The sequence below is a fragment of the Mytilus californianus genome, unplaced genomic scaffold (genome assembly GCF_021869535.1).
Source record: "Mytilus californianus isolate M0D057914Y unplaced genomic scaffold, xbMytCali1.0.p SCAF_5, whole genome shotgun sequence".
NCBI lineage: Eukaryota > Metazoa > Mollusca > Bivalvia > Mytilida > Mytilidae > Mytilus > Mytilus californianus.
Genome location: NW_026262701.1, coordinates 86,200,085 through 86,220,106, shown reverse-complemented (window position 1 = coordinate 86,220,106; position 20,022 = coordinate 86,200,085). Strand labels below are relative to the sequence as shown.

Below are 20,022 nucleotides of genomic sequence, written 5' to 3'. Positions count from 1 at the left end.
TTCTATTAAATTTGCATTAGAAAAGTCATTCATACTACATGTTCATAAAACATGGCAATACACATTCATACATCAGATCACTATTAACCAAAAGAAGCAAAATAAACTTACTATTCTCCCCCCCTTGGAAAAAGGCTTCAGGGAGGGGCACAATTGAAGGCACCCAGGGTGCGGCGCCCTTCTATTTTGGACTAAAGAGACCACTGTCTTCAATACATATAAGATGTAATATTCTCATATATGAACGGCCAACTATAGTAGTCAAAGGCGGATTCAGAGAGTTTTTCAGGGGACCCCCCTTTTTGTGGGAAACTTTGGTTGATCATATATATGTAGTGAATCACTGAAGCATGACTGGAGCGGGCCCCTCTTATGAAAATTTCTAGATCTGCCACTGGTAGTCCATTTTGTCAAGCAGTAATCCTCAAAAGTAAATAATACGTTTTTCTTATCAACTTGATTATAACCTTGCTAACTATTACATAACTGTCAAAACACAGTATGCATTTTAAAACTACTTGCATTGTCATAAAGAGTAAACAATCATATTCCACAAAACAAAGAAAAAAGTGTTTGTATCGTTACTCTAGCTATTACAAACCATATATATATATTATCATATGTGACTATCAAGCCTCCTTCAATGATAACCCTGATTCACCAATACTACAACTAAAATCAAAAACCAGGGGAAAAAAGACACTATATATTCTAATGCTTGGAATGCAAGATTCCAATAAAAAAACCTATACCCACAAACCACCGATCTCAATATAAGCAGCTAAAATACGGCAAGCTTTTTAGAAAAGCTATTACTTGTCGTATATCTGTCAACGATAGATTAATGCCTGCATGTTGTACTAAGCCATACGTTACTATTCGTCTCTGGTGTGCAAGTTTTTAAACGAAATTTGAATATTGATATTTATATGCAAACTGAAGGATCTGAAATTCAAATGATTTATGTGAAAAATAACGAGTACGGGGCGGGGGTATGACACGAAGTCAGCCAAAACCTACCCGAATTATAAATCCTAGCCTCCTTACTTGTATGATCATTTAATCCGAAATTAAGCTTGTCAGATAAAAAAAAATACAGCACTTTTGATTAGGACTAGAGTTGAAATATAACATTTGCTAATAATCCATGCAAAATAGTAAGACGTATATTCCCGAGCGTATAATGCACAAAAAAATTAATAAGGCTAATTTGGTCTCTGTTGCATAGTTTATCTCATTGGCAATAATATCCCACATCTTTTTATTCAAGAAAAGTGGTAAACCTTGAATGTTCTGTAATCAATTCATGAAGCTTGATCGAGAGGAAGATTCACTCAGATACCGATTGTTCTCTGTTCTTCTATTTCTCAAATGAACAGCTGAAGTCAGGAATTCGGAATATGGCAGTTATTACATATACTCAGTTTGTATATAATTCGAAGCATTATCGAACTAAGTCAGCCCAATGGACTTTCATCTTTAGAATTCCTTTTGCATTTAGTATCTATGTTACATACAAATAACCTTTTATATAAATGAGATAACATAGGGATAACTTGGAGTGTATACACGTACATGTAAAAAAAAAAAATAAAATCCAACAGCAATATTTGACGAAGATGATAATGATGGAATGGAATTTTAACGACCAGTGACATATATACATGCATGTCGAAACAGAAACTTGAAATTGACCATAGGTATTAATAGAACCCTACTTTTTACAAGTCGGAATTTCGCGTAGTATTGCGCATGGGTCACATTATTATACAGTATAACTAACAATTGTGATGACGAATTTCTTAATCTGTTCTAGAACAATCTAATTGAAATATAAATCTGTGATTTTACTATGCTTATGTTCATAACTTCGAGAAAGTAAAGCAAGTTAGAGATAAATCTGAATTTAAATCAGATTAGTTCTGGAGGTTTCTGTCTTATTTTCAATATACATATTTTATTTAAATTGTGACTATCTATAGTTCCGTAACTTTTTATCTGTATGAACCAATGATCGACAAGTGTGTACATTTTTGTTTCAAAATGTCCATAATTATTGACAATAATAATGATTTTACCATTGGAAAATATCTAAATAGATTTTTATTTCATCAAATCTGTAAACTGGAATTATTTTGATTTTCATATATATTATTCATTACACTAGAAATGTCATTCATAAACAAGTGGTAGTAAAATTGACTATACGTTAAGTGATGTCCAGTGTATCACCGTCGGACTCAAATAAATGTATTACATAAAAGCATTATGAACAAATTAGATTTTTGAAAACTTCTGTACACGGAACACCGCTAGTTAATTATGACTTTAAACTATGAGAGAATCTTTAAAAGTATATTTCCCTATATTTACTTGTTTCATAAACTAAGTAAAAAAAAACAGTTTAAAAACGGGAGGCTATAGGTACTTAAAAATTTAAGATCCAATCGGCAGACTTTCCATACTCTTAAACGAACCTTTTTTAAACATTGTTTCGAATCAAGTTAATTAAAAAAAGTTAGCCGATAGGTAGAAACCATGTCTGGTATAATACTTTTTTATGATCCGTGATACTGTGTATGCATTTGTCGGGTAAAACACCCGTTCGATTGATAAAAGATTTTGACACTTACTTACGACTAAGTTAGTCCTTCCTTGTTTTGGTACTTTGTGGTTTAAAGATATCACGTTGTTTTTTTACCCGGGATGCCATCAACATGGCTACATGTAGAGACTTGATATTCTCAATTTAAATTCGATGGTGATATCGTATGAAGGAGAATAAAACGTTAATATTTATGAATTTGTGTTTTTTTATACAAAATGAACATAATATCAATTTTTCATTTTTTTGCGGAGTATCCATATAAAGGCTGTAAAAGCAATTGCTGCCTAGTTAATATTTTTGTGACTTTTATTTTTCATCCACATGTAAAAGAATTAAACCCGAAAGGAGCCTAATCTAGTGAGAAGTAAGGATGTTTTAACTTTATATCAATAAAAAACGTATCCAGCATAAATTCATTTTTACAATGTTTTACATTTTACCAGGGGGACGACACGTATAGAAATAAGACAACAGTTTGATGGGAGTACTGCATCTTTGAATTTTGTCAATCAGCCATGCTTTTCTTCTTACATGTCTTAGGCTGTGTAAGAACCTTTTTGCAGATAATAATTCATATGTCATGATCATGATTTGTACAATTCTGACATACAGACAGAGGTATACAACTCAAATGATTCTAACAAGTTCAAAATTTAGCATGTTTGAAATACCCAATAATCACGAGAAACAACGATTTTGATTGGCTGATCATGATTGTCTCCGTTCGGAAAAGTTCAAAATCGGAAAAAATAATTTTTCCGTGTAGAAATTCACAAAATCGAACAGGTCGTCTCAAAGAGGGCACTGGGAATCATAAAAAGGACACAGGACACGGGAAAGCGGACCGCGCTATGAAAACGATCAAGCTGTAACACTGATGGTCAATGCTAAGGTCTATTTTAAACCATCCAATGAAAGATAATGATCACGCATCAAAACCAGAGACATGACGAAACATTATAAAAGTAAAAAAAAAGATTATCTGGGTTTAACATACGACAAACAGAAACACTCTTTTAGTTAAATGTTTTTTAAACTTCAGAATATAAAACACAAAACTTTTTAATTCCCGAGAATTACAGGTAATCATTTTCAATAACCTAGAGGGTCAATATGACATTTGACACTGTCTCGAGAAGTAACCTTGATTAGTTGATCATCATTTTTTTACAGAGTGGAGTCTTTTAGTATCAATCACCAATTAAGGAAATCCTTAATAAACAACAGGGGCCCGTAATTTCACGAAAGTATTAAAAACATGGTAAGTGTAAACAGAACGCGTAAACTGTGCTACTTTTAATTTAAAACAAATAATGTGAGATAAGATTACATTACTATAACGTGCGAAGTGATTTTACGATAATTTGATGAATGAACGATAATTTTATGAATGAACAAGAGCAACTTGACCTCTTTCAAAAAGAAACACGAATTAAAAAATATTGGGATCCAGTCAAATTTTCAATATTAAATCAACAACTGACATGATTCGAGAACGAAATCGCAGGTATAAAAATGAACTTTTTCACTCGGACTTCTACATTCTTTGATAGTCAAACGGTTGTCTCCATAAATACAAAAATACATCTACAAGAACATATGTTGAAAATGCACAAACCAACTGTTGTTTTTCAACTGTTTCAATGAATGTAGTTTATTAGAAAACATACATAGGATTCGTAGAATGACAGACGAGGAATCTGCTCAAAAACTTTGGCTTGATCTGGGTCACAAAGATGGCTATACGCCATAGCATTAAAGCAATTGCTTTAAAAATATTGTTTTCATTTAAAGGTAGAAAAGTCTATTCAAATATCAGAATGTTTTGAAGGGGTCAGTAAACCTTGCCATTCCAAAGATCTCATACAAAAAGTTAATATTTCTGATATTGAACTAATATTTGATATAAATGAGATTTCAAAGTCATGCAAAAAAAAGACAAGTGAAATATATTTATAAATAGGGAAACATATAGCAAACAGATTAAGAGATTGTCAAGAATAGTTATAGTTTTCTATGAAATCAAAAAGAAGCAGTATTTGAGAAAAAAAATATATACAATTTTGAAGTCTTTTCTGTGTTCTGATAAACCAAAGTAGTGTAAATGATGAATTGCATAAAAAAAGTTAAAAGGTTAAAACTTTACTTTAATGCTTCATTCTAATGCAGTAAGGGATTATGGAATTTGACCGAGGAGCCGGCAAAAACGATTACTATACACCCCTTTTGTTTTAATGACACGGGCTAAAACCTAATGTGTCAAACATTCTTTTAATGTTTTAATATTCTGTTTGGTGTTACCTTCCATCGAGTGTATATTAAGTGTGCCTGTCAATGAGTACTAGCTTGAGATTTGTTGAAAACATCCTCTTATGAAGTAATGAGATGTGGTTTTTTTTGATTTTTTTTTCTCGATTAGTAGTGGAAGACCTGGTCGAAGATTTAATTTCATGCTTTTCGTGCCCGTGATTCTTCATTTTTTAAAGAATAAGTTTAAGCACAAGCGCGAAAATAAGCGTACATAACACCTCGCAAAAATTTCTAACTTTCAAGTTTGACTAATATTTTATAAATGTTAACACTGTTTTCTGTCATTTTCTATTTTTTTTTTAAATCGTAAGCATATGATTAAAATGATTGTTGCTTCAATATTATTGATTAAGTATCTGAAAACAATTATAACACTTTATAGAATATATAATACAAAAAAATGAATTAAAAAATACACTTGAAGAATAAGTGTTGACACTTAAATCAAAATTTAATACGGAAACACTGGTTTCAATTCTTCGGAAAGACATTCTTCTAACAAAATGATAATCAACTAAATTAATAAAAGCAAAAAATCTCACGTCATCTTTGACATCATTTCTAACAGTTAGTTCTCCAGCATCTTCCTGTTTCATCATCTTGTCTTCTAAGTTCATGTTGTCAAGCCATTTTAGTTCGTTCATTGTAAAGATTTTTTCCATTCCTTTCCTTACAAAACATGTACCAAGCAACATAACATTGAAAAAGATAGATATCTCTTTTAAAGTTTTGATGTAGCATAGTATTTCAACACATAGACTTTGCAAAAATGTAAACAGGTGAACTCGAGTAATCCTCACATGACGAATATACATACCGTTTGGTCGGTCTTTGGCTTGCATAAACATTATCCTAATACGGTTTTTAAACTGTAAAATACATTTTGTTTTATAAATGTACATGAAATCTTTAAAAAAGCTTTTCACAACGAAAGGCGCCGAGAAGACAAATAAGTTCACAAAAATAAACTAGGGGTGATCTCAGGCGCTTTGGAATTGTAAGCAGACTCTGCTAAACATGAGTCACCCGTCGTTTGCTCATTGTAAGTACATATTCGGTGATTCGAGGAAAAGGGTATGGAATTGTTGTTTCACAATAGGAACATACCTGTTATCATCTGTGAAACATGTATTCCAGAACGGTCGACCAACTCTTGATGGCATCCGTAAAATTTTCGAAAGAATGACCTTGATTTTACCATGGAACCTTTAGTTTAAGGGGTAGCCCTTGGAAACCCTAAACTTTCCTCTTGTTTAATTTTCTTTATTCGCTAGAAAAAACGTATCGTTTAATTCCTGCAAAAAAAGCTGAAACAATTGTTGTAAATGAAACTTGGGAATCACAAACGTTAAATGGAATTTGACAGTCTGAAATTTACAAAATCTTCAATCAATTTGGCCTACAGGCTTAAGAAAAAAGAGTTGCTTTGGATAAAATTCATTTTTTGTTCCCTAAACCCTTCTACAGTCTCTCTGTGCACTATTTTTGAGTGATTAAAAGCGAAAATTGTATGGTTTCAATAATAACAGTAGTCAAGTTTATAAGGAAAATTAGTAATATTCAGCATAGGACGACTACCTTTTACTATTCCTATATCAACATTATAATACGTAATACTGGTTTCCTTCCCAAAAACTACAAAATCCTTCTGACAACAGACGCTAAATTTGATGCAGATCGTCTGTCCTAACTATCTTAGTACTATCTTTGTGCTAATGTAGAAAATCTGTCAGCATAAGCTTGTACTAGGATGGTTGTTCAAAACTCCTCAATACATAGTTTATTTTTGAAGCGTGTCATGTATGAAAGTAATCTTTCTGTCTTTTCAACTTTTGATTTTTGAATCTTAAAAAAATATTGATTCCTTAATTTAATGCTTGGTGGAGTCAAAATTGTCCACATTTCTTTAAGAGATGCGTCTGCATCATTCTTAGAGACATATGTAAACAACATAAATGCTTGGTCAATGTTGCAATAACTGCTAAATTAAAACATACAAATGACTTCCAATACATTTGTAAGAGTTGTCTCACATACCCCAGGTCTACCCCCTTAATAGCTTCTTTTTTTAGAAGCAATCCTTTTACAAATATGTTGTCAATTAAAACTTCCAGGATATTGATGATGTCGGTCTAAGATAATATTTTGTTAATTTCATAGTTGTTTTTATAATCATGTTTGTTTTATCCCTTCCGAAAAGAAGATATTTACATCTACGTCGGCCATTATTTTTAATGATAAAGTAGGACTTTTTTGTCAGTCTTTAATTATGTATGTTTTATCCCTTCATAAAAACAAAATATTTGCATCTACGTTGACCATTCTTTTTAATGATAATTTAGGACTTATTCTGTTAGTCTGTATTTAAGTTTTGAAGGGGGGCTTTAGTGTATAGGGTAGAGAAGTAAACTTTTTTGTATACCATTGGAAGAGGAAAGAGACTTTGATTGTATACAATCAAACCGATATTTGGATTTTTTAGTATCCACATCTGAAGTTAAAGTTCAAATTCAAAGAAAAATGGAGCTGATGTAAATATAAAGAGAGCGAGAGGGAGATAGAAAAAAAACCCGACTAAACAATTAGATAGGTTCATTAAAATCTGAGAAAGAAACAGGCAGAAACAACTCCGCAAAAGACCATGATTGATGCATCAGAAATATAGTAAGAAATGTACGACGATTATAACAACGGGCTGTTGTAGCAAAACCCAATCAAAACTGGAAAAAAACGCGCACAGTTGTTAAAACCCCAAATGAATAAACATGTCAAGCTCTAATGCATTATCCGTGAGATTACCCATTAATAAAAGCAAGACATGGTTTTGATCCTTATTAAATATATCTTCAAATCTTGTAATTATACTCATCTCATAGAAGTCTACATATTCGCCGTGGCGACCATATGAATAACAACTAATTGATACTAAGCTAGAATGAAAGTAACATAGACTGGGTACCGGTAATCTTTGTACTGGTTATCTGGTTTTCTGTACACTGATGAACTTTTATGGTGAATGAGCTCATATTCACATTGTGTTGTTTCTCAGGCCTCAGAGCACAATTATTTTTAACATTGGTTATAATGCATTTGTCTGTAAAAGTATAATTGAGTTAAAAAATTTGCACCAGTTCAAACATGAGATTATTTGTACGGCTTATAGACATTTATTATTCTAATAAATTATGCTTCTCCCAGCACAGTCCATTGCTGCCTTTTTCTTTTGAGAGCTCTGAAAATATGCCACTTTCAACAAAAAATGTTTTCAAAATGTTTTACTTATGTCAATATATATGCAACTAATAGGACCACCAAAATAGTAAACTTTTCTAAGAAAACAGTAGCAATCAAACTCCGGAAGAAATGACCCAGACAATACTTTGGAACTATTTTCCTAGACCACGAAATAAAAGGACTTAGTTGTGGTAAGAAGCCTATTAGACATCAAAAAGTTGGTGTATTCTTAAGAAACTTTGTATTCACTTGGCAGGATATCTAAATAGTATAAATGCCAAATTTGATCATATTCTGACAATGAATAAAAAAAGTTTCGACAGTTTGTATATCAGTATATCTGTCTGCAAAATATGCTTTTTGCAAAGTTTTAAGAAATCAGTCAACATTATATTAGGGAAATATTTGTTTGGTAATTTTTTACAGAAATATGCCTTGATCTAGTAAACATGACTTGTATTTACTTGAAATGAGACAACTGTAAAAGCGTTCTGCCCTATATATGCCAGTGCTTTGCAAATGTTTATCTCTCTGGTACTTAAATCAGAATTGGTTAATATGATAAAGGGATACAGACATAAAAAGCATTATTTAAGGTAAATTAACACTGAAAAATTGATTTATTTCCATCCTCTTTATTAGTTATTTGTACTTCTAAACAACTAAAAGTAAATTTAGACCTAACACTTTTGAATTTTTCGACCTTTTGACCTTCATATTTTGATATCTGTTTGTATGACATATTATGTCCCTGGGTCAACTCATTTAAAAAAAAAAAAACAATTGAAAACGCATCAGTGAAGAACCCTTATTGATTTAATGATGTTATGTGCTGCATTCTTACAAATTAAATTTTTTAATTTACATTAGAAATCACATAAAAAGCCAATACCTGCCTCATATGCCAAGATATGGTCAAAATGTCTTATTCTAATTACTTTGATTGGTTTCTGTTTTCTTTCTTGAAAAGTAAATTGACAAAGATAATTAAGACCTTTTATTCACAAAATTTGTGTTTGACCAAACTCATCTCCTACGGGGGGTTGGTTGAAAACAAAAACTTTACGATGTAGAGAGATTAGTTCAGCTTCCCAATTGTGAACTTTCCATTGTTATGTAGCAACATTCCAGCAGCGCCTGCATACGGAGTATATATCTCCCAGTTGATGCCATATTCCAGGGTTTGCATTTTTTATAATGATTTCCTTGATAGAGGGTTGCTGCTCACAAGGAAGCTATCAAACCAAGAGTCCCAGGTGGTGAAGTTGAAATCATCCCTTAGTAAATTTTACGGACGCCATCTCGAGTTGGATGACTGTTATGGAATATCTGTTTCACAAATGACAACGGATATGTTTCAATTGTCGTAACTATAATCCCGTCCCCCTTTCTCCGAATGTAAACTACCGAATTAAGACTTACGACCGGGTTTGTACTAACATGAGAAACACGATGGGTGCCACGTGTGGAACAGGATCTGCTTACCCTTACCAATCTGTTGCACCTGATATCACCTCAAGTTTTTGGTGGGGTTCTTGTTGCTCAGTCTTTTAATTTTGTGTGCTTTTTTTTTGTCTGTTTGTCTTTTTTTAGACATAGCGTGGTCACATTATTTTCGACTTGTGAGATTGAATGTCCTTTTGGTATTTTTCGTCTCAGACCACAATCATTTTTGCAATTGGTTACAATGCATTTGTTTGTAAAAGTCAAATTGAATAAAAAATTGAACAAATTCAAACATGCAATAAATTTTACTGTTTATAGACCATTGTTATTTTAATAAAATATGCTTGTCCCAGCAAAATCTATCTTTGCGTTTTCTTTTGAGAGCCCCGAAAACATGCCAACGGTATGAGTTGACTCTTGAGTAAATGCCGAGGTCAAATTTCTACCATACTTTTAATTTGACCAAATCACTACTTTCAATGTTTCCCAAATCACTACTTTTAATGTTTTTCAAATGTTTTACTTATTTGAATATATATGCAATTTATAAGACCACTGAAATAGTAAACAGAAGCAAGAAAACTGCGGAAGAAATATCCCCTATAATACTTAGGAACTATATTCCTTTATTGCACTAAGCATGGCCATTATTCTTCCTTATATATTTACTTCTTGAAGTAAGTTGGATAAGTACTTCTCACATTATGGCATCACCAATAATATTAGAATAATAAGATGTGGTAAGTTATCTAGATCTTAATTTGTTATAATGCCTTTCCCTTACGTCATAAAACTACGGAGTGATTAAGCCGAGCACTTTAGTGACAGGTAAATACGATTCATGTAAGAGAACGTGATTTGTTATGGAAGTCATCATGTTATTTAACACTCCTCACTTCGAAGTCTGTTGGAATAAAAGGATTATTATATCTGATACATATATATATACATTATTTGCAATTCCAACCTTTGGTTAATTTTCTTTTCATTGTGGGTGATCTAAGCTAAATAATAACGTCTTTACCTCTCTATTTTTATCTAATCATCAAACCAACACTAAAAATAAAAACAAAAACAAAAACAACTAGAATTGCTATTGTAAGCAATAGCGGAGGATGTCATCCCGTACTGGACATTGCCATAGAAGCAGCAGCCATTATGAATATACCAAAGTCAAATGACACATATATACATGCCAGAACTTCCATGCCTTTGAATCTCCCCTCCCGTGAAAGAAAGAAAAAAAAATGCAATTTGAGATTTTTGAAAGTTTGAGATCTATATATAATTTGGGAAATCTTTTGAATCTAAAGTAAGACCGCGTACGAAGAAAAACATCGTGTCACGTGATGCTCAATGATATTAGATTGGACTTAGCACATTAATAGTCTTTTTAGATGGGAGCTTTGAACAGACACCATGTGTACATATTATCAGAGTAGCATACTAATTGTTCGTTTTGATCTTTAATAGGTAACGAATGGTTGATCGCGGATCACACGATACATGCATTTGATATGTATTTGATCCTGTAAAATTTTATTAAACGTTTACCGATTGATTTCAACTAATATGTATATTTTAGTAGGTGTTTGAATCCCGGATGTGTACTTTAATGCAAGTGCAGAAATGTCACTAATATGTACTCTTAGTATTTCTCACTTCCTAGGTCAGAACATCAAGCGGGACGCCCGTGTTTAATATCAGTTTTCATTCATTTAAAGTAGATTGGTGACGATTCTATTGTCAGAGCACGATTTTTGTATAGAGTATAAATACGCTTAACGTTTTTTTTTTCTTCTAGCATATTCTAGAAGATGTTAGCAGTAAAGGTTTGATTTTGATCGTATGTACATACACTTGATTACAGAACTTTGACTCAAATTTACGAGGTGTTTTTATGGATTTTCGAACTTTCACATCGTTGCTGTTGCCATTGCAACGGCGGCCATTTTGAAAATGTAAAAGACAGATGACATTTCAATAACATTAAACCGGGTTTGAGCTTTAAATTTGTAAGAAAATGTTACTTTTAGCCTTATCTTCATGGTAACAGCAGCAATCTTAAAAAATCCAACGGCACTCAATTCTACAGTTCATACTTTTGTTATGTGTGAGTAGATTTTGGGGTCGTATTCGTAACGGTTGATTTACTATGAATTAATCAAGGATTAATTTTCATTTTTTTTTCACATTTGGACTGTTTCTATGGCAACAGTGGCTATTTTGAAAGTTCTAAAGATGGATGCCACACTTTTGAATGACGAGTTATATTTCCTGAAAATTTCATTAAATTTGGACCACTTTTCTGTTTTTCACATTTTCGCCGTTTCCATGGTAACGGCGGCCATCTTGAAAATTCCAAACCCTAAATGCACATTCTGCACATTAGGATTGTCATTATGGTGCAGTTTTATCAATGTGTGTCAAGTCATCTCTGAGAACTAAGCTGGAGAAAAAAATGTGGAATGTAAAATCGTAGAATAACAATATGTCCCTCCTTTTCCAAAGGGGTGACATAAAAACAAAAACAAAAACAAAGTAAAAAACAAATGTAAAAAACAAAAGAAAAAAGAGAAAAGAGAAAAGAACAGTCATGTATCAAAAGGTATTTTTTTCCACATGCAAAGCTCTGATTCCTTGTCAGGATTTGGCTTTACATTATGTGCTTTTTAATTTTATCTGATCTTCAACGTTTCTGTTAGGTTTTTGATTTTCTCAAATATTTTGGCATTGAGCATCATTGAAGAGACATCAATTGTCGGAGTGCTCATCTGGTGCAGTAAATTTTTACCGTTAATAGTATTTTGAAATGCAAGATAAAAACAAAAATCGAAACATAACTTTTAAAGAAAAGAAGCAACCCTTTTTATTCCATAAGGAAATTCAAAACATCTAAAGGGAATTTGACACAAAACTTATCTACAAAGGAATTTTGCAAAGGTTCAAGTTTTAGTTTTATTAAAGAAATTTTCGATTTGTCTTGATTAAGGAACTGTTCATAATAGATTTGTAAAGAATAGTATGTATACTCTATATGCGTAAAATGGATATAAAATCCTATAACGTCTTTATATATAGAAGGAAAGCCAAATAATATAAAAAAAAGAGATGTGGTATGATTGCTAATGAGACAAATATCCAACAAAGTTCAAATGAAGTGGATGTAAGCACACGTACATAATATGTTTTTTTCTGTAAAAGATATTGTATTTTATATAACATTCATCCTTTTTGTAAAATGGGAGACATGATGAAATACTACCTCGATTCTTTCAAATTAATCGTCAACCATGATTGAAGGTTATAAGAAAGGTTATTGAATCACACTGACCTTCAAAAGACTGGTCACTGGTAAATTACTTTTACTTTGTTGAAAACGAATGCACTGTTTTTTTTAACAATATGATAACCCAAATATTACCTTCTCTTTATAAAGAACACCCATATATTTCAGTAAAATAATTATAAATTGCTTCATTTGGTTTCTAGCTGTAACCTTTTATGTTGCTGTCCTTTTTCGATTAATGTCCTTGATACTGTCTCCTGTTTCTTACGATTACCCCCTTTTAATAAACAAATTGTTTACGTCATATTATGAGATTAAAAGTTAAATATAGGCAAGAGATTAAATAACATTAAATAATTAAAGTAAATAACTTTGAACATTGACCCTTTAAAAACTGCGCACCTTAGAATTATATAACATTTCTGTTAGGTATATATTAGGTATGTCATGTTAATTCGTATTATGAAAATTTAACATATAGTTTTTCATCAATCACATGACTTATATCTGTATACACGTCTGATATAAAGTCCAGGTAAATAAAACGATGACTAGACACGTGTCCATACATGTATTCTAAATGATTACGACGAAAACACAATTACATCAAAATGGACGAGTTGCAAGTTTCCAGTTATGAGGGAATTGGAATTAGATTCTTTATTTTGATATTTGCTGTAACTCTTGTGCTAGTTAAATTTTTTCTGAAACTTTGGAATGATTTGTATCTTTCTCCACCGGGTCCGTGGGGATTTCCTATTCTTGGACATTTACCGCTACTTGGAAGTAATCCAGCGAGAACATTAATGAACATATCTAGAACTTACGGTGACGTGTTTAGAATTCGCATGGGAAGTTGGCCAACAATTGTTTTAAACAGCAGAGAGGCAATACGTGAAGCATTGATGGACCATGGAGAAGTGTTCTCAGATCGCCCAGAATTTTACACGGGAATAAGTTTATATAACATGAAGGGTTTATCATTTGGATCGTACACCCCTCGTTGGAAAATGCACCGAAAAATTGCAAATCACGTTCTCAGACAATTTGTTTCGGCCAAAAAAAACCCAACAGAGGACGTAATTAATAAAGAAATAGAAACGGTCATTAAGAGCTTTCTTGAAAGAAAAGGAAACCACTTCAGTCCACATGACGACATATTTTTAGGAATAGGCTGTATAATATATCAACTTTGTTTTGGGTCTGCAAGAAACTGTTGTGAGGATAAAAACTTTTTGCAGTTAATCAAAAATACAAAAATATTTGTCGAAACGGCCAGATCGGGAAACCCACTTGATGTTATGCCATGGTTGAGATTTGTAATGCCCTGGAAAGCTATACGATTTCAGAAATTGGTAGCATTGAACAGAACGGTGGTTTCTTCTGAAGTCAATGAACATGTGAAGTCATATGACAATAACAATCACAGGGATATCACGGATGGATTGATTTCCGCCGCGGAACAATACGGAAATTCGCCAGAACTTTACAATGGAATTACAAAAGAGGAGATTTTGTCATCTTTGACAGACTTTATAGGTGCTGGATTTGAAACCGTTTCGACAACGCTAGAATGGATCATATTATATATGTCATACCACAATGAAGTACAAAGACGAGTACAAGAGGAAATATACTCCGTGATTGGTGATAGAAAGCCGAAGCTAACAGACAAAGGAAAACTTCCGTTTACCGAAGCTACGATATTAGAGGTAACCCGAGTGGCTAATGTGTTACCAATGGCGATTCCACACTCAACGACAACCGACACTGTGTTCCGAAACCACAAAATTAAGAAAGGTACTGTTGTGTTTTGCAATACATATGCCGCAGCTAGGGATCCTAAACTATGGACAAATCCCGAAAAGTTTTCACCAGAAAGGTTTTTAGACAGTCATAACCAAATTAATCAACAGAAAGCAGACGAAGTTCTCACATTTGGTATTGGACGAAGGCGGTGTCCTGGAGAATTTCTTGCAAAAATGGAAATATTTTTGTTTGTTGTCAATATTTTCCAAAGATTTGAAATAGAATTGTGTTCAGAACCTAATTTTGAACCAATTTTTGGATTAATTAGCAGGCCAGTGTCTTATCAGATTAAAATGACCGAAAGATGTTAGAATGTATTCATCTTTATCCACTTTTAATTCGTACAAATAATCTGTTACAAGTATAAGTTATATTTAGAAAATACACACATATATATATATACATTATATTAAAATGTATTTAGTATAGAGGCTTTTCATTTGTTTGCACATAAAATCTGACACTGCAAATGTGAGTTAAACAAAGGAATGAGTCATTGCGGGAAAGCAACTCTGAGTTGACTTATTTCATTTAATTAGCAGCTTGTTAGTCCTTGTTTATGTAGTAGGGGCGTTCTGCAGGCACGCGTTGCATAATGCCTTTCCTACACGTAAGAATTCCGGTGTTTGTGATTTAAAGTTCGTGTTAAATGTAACGTCGATATTCTCGATATTATTTCGCAAAATATTTACACGTAAAAAATAAACAATCTTCTGTAGGCATTGCTTTTGATGGGTTCAATTATTTTCGAACTTGTTTTGATAATAAAAAAAATATCAAAACGTTTTCAACTTATTATATGGATATAATAATAATAAGTAGCTGCGGAAACAAGTCTATATATAGTAATAGAGATGAAAATTTGAAAATGACCAAATAAAATATGTTACTGTTTTTGTTTTTGAGAACATTTAGGTTAATAAATTTTGCCAATTTGTGGATTTCAGCAAGTCAACATGGCGGCTCACTCGACTTGTCAACTGTGAATTTTTTCTAGTGTTTTTTTAAGAAATAAACCATGGAAGACTGAGATTTTTTCGAAATTTGTAGCCTTTATTTTAAAGGGAATAAAATAGAGCAGCCATACATACGACAATCTTACCAAAATCTTACATTTGCCTCAGTTTTTAAATTACCATACTTTTTCTATTAGAATCCAAATAATTCATGGAAGCCATGCATAGATTTGTTGGAAATTTACACTTGGCCTGGGCCGTGATATTCGGTTATAGATAATGCATATTTAAGGTGTTTCTTTTTGTATAACACAACGAGGCGTGTTATACAAAAAGAAACACCTTAAAATATGCATTATCTGACTTATATACCGTCAAAAAAATATTTTTTCTGCAAAGATTTCCAGGAATTGTATCCTATTTTACCGATCACTTTGAAGTGGGAAATTTTTCTCTTAAACGTTTAGGTCTGAACATGTAAAACTATACATATGCTTGTTGTAAAACAAATTTAAACACAATCTTATATAAATTGTATTCGTATACAATACGCCCTACGGCTCATTTTTAATGTGAAATAAAACTCACTACTTAATCTAGATACATGTATAAACGTTAGAAATCACTGTCCAGTTACAAATTAAATTGTATATATAGTAATTTCATGAAGCAAGAAGCAACTGGATTATAAAGATGTACGAAAAATACAAGTCACTTTGTAAGTAATTTATCATATAATCTATATAAAAGGTGTTCTGTGTTTTTCTCTTTGTTTCATGACATTTCTATCGCAGAAAAGCAGATTGTTTTTTCAACATTTTTAGCGAACTTTTTGGAATAACCGTTTTCTCTCTTTTGTCTGGCAATACAATTTTTCTTCAAAAATGGAGAATCAGGATGAAATATTATAGCCCCCCTTTTTTTAAAGAAGGTGACTGTTCCCCTGTAGAAAATAGGAATATTTTGTCATTTAATAGAGGAAAGGGTATTAGTTTCAGCCTAAAACACGGAGGAAAGAATTATTTTGGCCTAAATGTTTTTTAAAAATGTTAAAGATAGAAAATTGTACAATAAAACCAAATTGACAACAACACACGGATTAAATGTTTTGGTAATATGTAGTTTAGTTCATTCACATCTTGTAAAGACTTCTGGTGATTAAGTGCTTATTGTCGAAAAGTTTTTGATGACTTTCAAATATTTTAGTTTATCTTGTGATTTGTTATTTTTGGCTACTGATTCGTTTACGTAATATGTCTTAATTTTTACATACATGTAAATCGAGCATTAACTTATGTCATAAATAGCATCATATAATAGAAAAACAAAGGATATGGGGTATCCATCCATGACACAAATCAGTACATGCACAGCAAAAAAATATAAAAAAAAAAAAGCAAAGGAACAGCGCTTTTATTGCTGTTCTTCATCTCAAAGTCACAGAGAGGCTTTCAACAAGGAGCAAAAAACTCTCATTTCACTACAAGTTTGAGACCGCCCCTAGCACCGGCTTGAGTGGAATTCTTTGCAAAAATAATTTGGATAGACTTTGTAGGATGCAACACGACCTAATCTTGCCTGGTCAAAAAAGAACATACTGGAAAGTAGTACATATTTAAAACAAAATATTTCCTACGCATAAGGGTAAATCTTAATCTATTTAGCATATATTTTAGTAATTAAGGTGTCAGATGAAAGGTGAAGGAATGGTGATTTTTGTAGAAAACACAATTTACTGATAATTTGAATAATACAAAAATGTATGAATGAATTCTAAAATTGAAGGCATATATAGCCTGTTTCTCAAATATAAAGTGCCTGGTTTGGTGTATCCGAAATTCTGGTAACCAGTGCAGTACGGTCTGATTTATAAATACCGGTATATTGATCCCGCTTCCATAAAATGTTTTGAAGTGAAAAAATTAACGTGGATAGGAATGATGACCAAGCAAAGTGGTGTGCGTCTTATTAAAATTTTGATATACAAACTGCCTAAAAATTAAGAGAATGATGTGGCATACATAAGAGAAGTTATCTCAAGAATAAATACACCATAACTTTGAAAATACAGAAGAGCATACATATCAAGCACGAGGAAACTTTATACGGCCTCAACACAGTACGAGAAACAAACTCCGTTAATATAATAGAAAAACAAAGAATATGGGGTATCCACCCATGACAAAAAATCAGTACATGCACAGCAAAAAAACACACAAAAAGGAAAAGAACAGCATATGTATGTTTTGAAAAAATCCTATTCAACAACTGTATGTGGATATAACAGAACAAAAATATCTAAAAGAAAATAATTAAAAAATGAAAAATTTCCAGTTAAGGTAACTTGATAAAAACTATGGATGAGCTTCACAAACCTGAGAAGGTAATGGTGTTGGCGGTTCTAAGCGGATATCAGTATTCAATTGGCCTCGCGAAAGTACTGTTAGATGGTATAGAAATTCGTCGAATCCATGTATAATGTCTTCCCGTGATTTTGCTTTGTATTCAACTTCGCTGAAAATCTGTAAATCTTTAAATCGTCAAGTTTTATATTTTGAATTATTTATACAAAGAAATTGTTCACAAATCAATACATACTTATCTTTTACTAACATGGCAGAAACTAGATAATTAAATTTTGAATGCATTTTATGTTTCAGAAAATTATAAACTTTTCTGGATTTTGCTATTCATTTTTTTTCATTCCTGCAGAAGGTGCCAAAATAAACTAAGTTTGAAAAGAGGTTTGAGAAGCTCCCCTCATATAATAAATGTTCTCAGTAGTATTAATTGAAATGGACATTAGATGGACAATAGACATCTGCAAACAATGTGTGATTTAAACTGTGTGCTGGACCGTATCAAATGAAACTCATGTGTTAGTTTATTTTGCTATCTCTACAGAACTCCCAAGGGTGACTGGGGAATAGAAGTATGGTCACAATTGGTCTTCCTCCGACCGGCAGTAAAATCCTCACCAAAGTAGAGCGTCCGTTTTGGCTGTGCGGGATGTACAAATTTGCAGCCACGTCCGGTCAGAATGGGGACGTTAAATCCGATGCCTCGTGTAAAGAGAGTGCCACGCTCTGTGAACGTTAAGAACCCTTGCAACAACTCTTTGAGGGGTCCGTAGGTGATCTGTTGCAAGGCTAAATTTCTGTCCCTATCCAATCTACCCTCATTTCCCGTGGTAGTCTAAATTTCTCCGACCTTATTCCCAGACGCCCCTATTATAGAACCTACCTATTGTATTTATTGTTAATTTGTTCTCGTCCTGAATATGCATGAAATATTTGCCACTGGACGTCAAGCAACCAACAATCAATCAATCAATATTTTGTTGTGTAAACACGTCCATATTTTTCAATTCCTTTTGATGAACATTAAGGTTCATCATAACCTTTTGCAAATATGGCCGTAGTTACACCACAAGTTTCACTCTGAGTACAAACAAACCTGTGCACCTGGAAAAGTTTTAGAGCATGGCTGGACCTAGATAAATAAAATTCAAACGATTTTAAGTCGGGATGTTAACTCGATGAGAAATAAATACTAGAGTACTCGTTGGTTTTACGAAGCGATAATCAAGTACTCGCTGGGTAAAATAAAGATTTGTAAAATTACACAAGTACATATTGTTTGTCTAATTAACGTTAAATCCCCCGAATTATGTGACACCAGAATTAATAACTCATTTATTAAATGAAGTAATTAATTAAACAATTATCTAATAAACAATTTTATATACGAATTGAACATCAATTATTACAAAGTCACACATGATCAAACAACAGGTACATTCCTCAATCGAAAAGAAAATTTATTTACAAAGGTGAGACGATTAGAAGTCTCGGGGTTGAGTTTTTCAGCGACATAAGAATTAAGTTCATCATTATCCATTTGTAATTTTTCCGGAGATTCGTGAATTAGGAAGTCAATTGCACTTGGTCTACGTTGTCGTTTTGGTTTTGGTTCGTCATCATTGCCATCCTGAGAAATGTATGAAGATACTGATAAATGTATTTTGTTTAACGAAATGTCATCTAGCTTTGACTTGAATGCATCCTCAGCTGTTTTACGTTATTTTTTGTCCAGAAACATGTGAGAAAGGTTAAGCGTTTATAATGAGGATCCACGATAGATGCCACAATTGGTGTTTGGTTTCCAATATCATCATCGCTGGGTTTAAATCAACGTTTAAGTTCGTCAGCAAGTGTACTTTTAACTTTACGAACAACAGAATCTTGACTTTAAATCTTCAGCGCTAGACTTTCTATCTCGTTAGTTAGACTTTTAAACACAACTCTTTAGTAACTGTATTAGACCAACAAGACTCCATATAAAACTAATGTCAAAGCCAGAAACAAGTT

The 20,022-nt window shown here is 32.5% G+C and overlaps 1 protein-coding gene across 1 annotated transcript; it reads left to right on the top strand.

Annotated features, from left to right (window-relative positions):
- Positions 1–13,308: 13,308 nt before the first annotated feature.
- Positions 13,309–15,124, top strand: LOC127701666 (cytochrome P450 1A2-like). Its single transcript, XM_052205661.1, has one exon. The coding sequence runs from the start codon at positions 13,499–13,501 to the stop codon at positions 15,005–15,007; it is 1,509 nt and encodes a 502-aa protein (XP_052061621.1). The 5' UTR covers positions 13,309–13,498; the 3' UTR covers positions 15,008–15,124.
- The last annotated feature ends 4,898 nt before the right edge of the window (positions 15,125–20,022 follow it).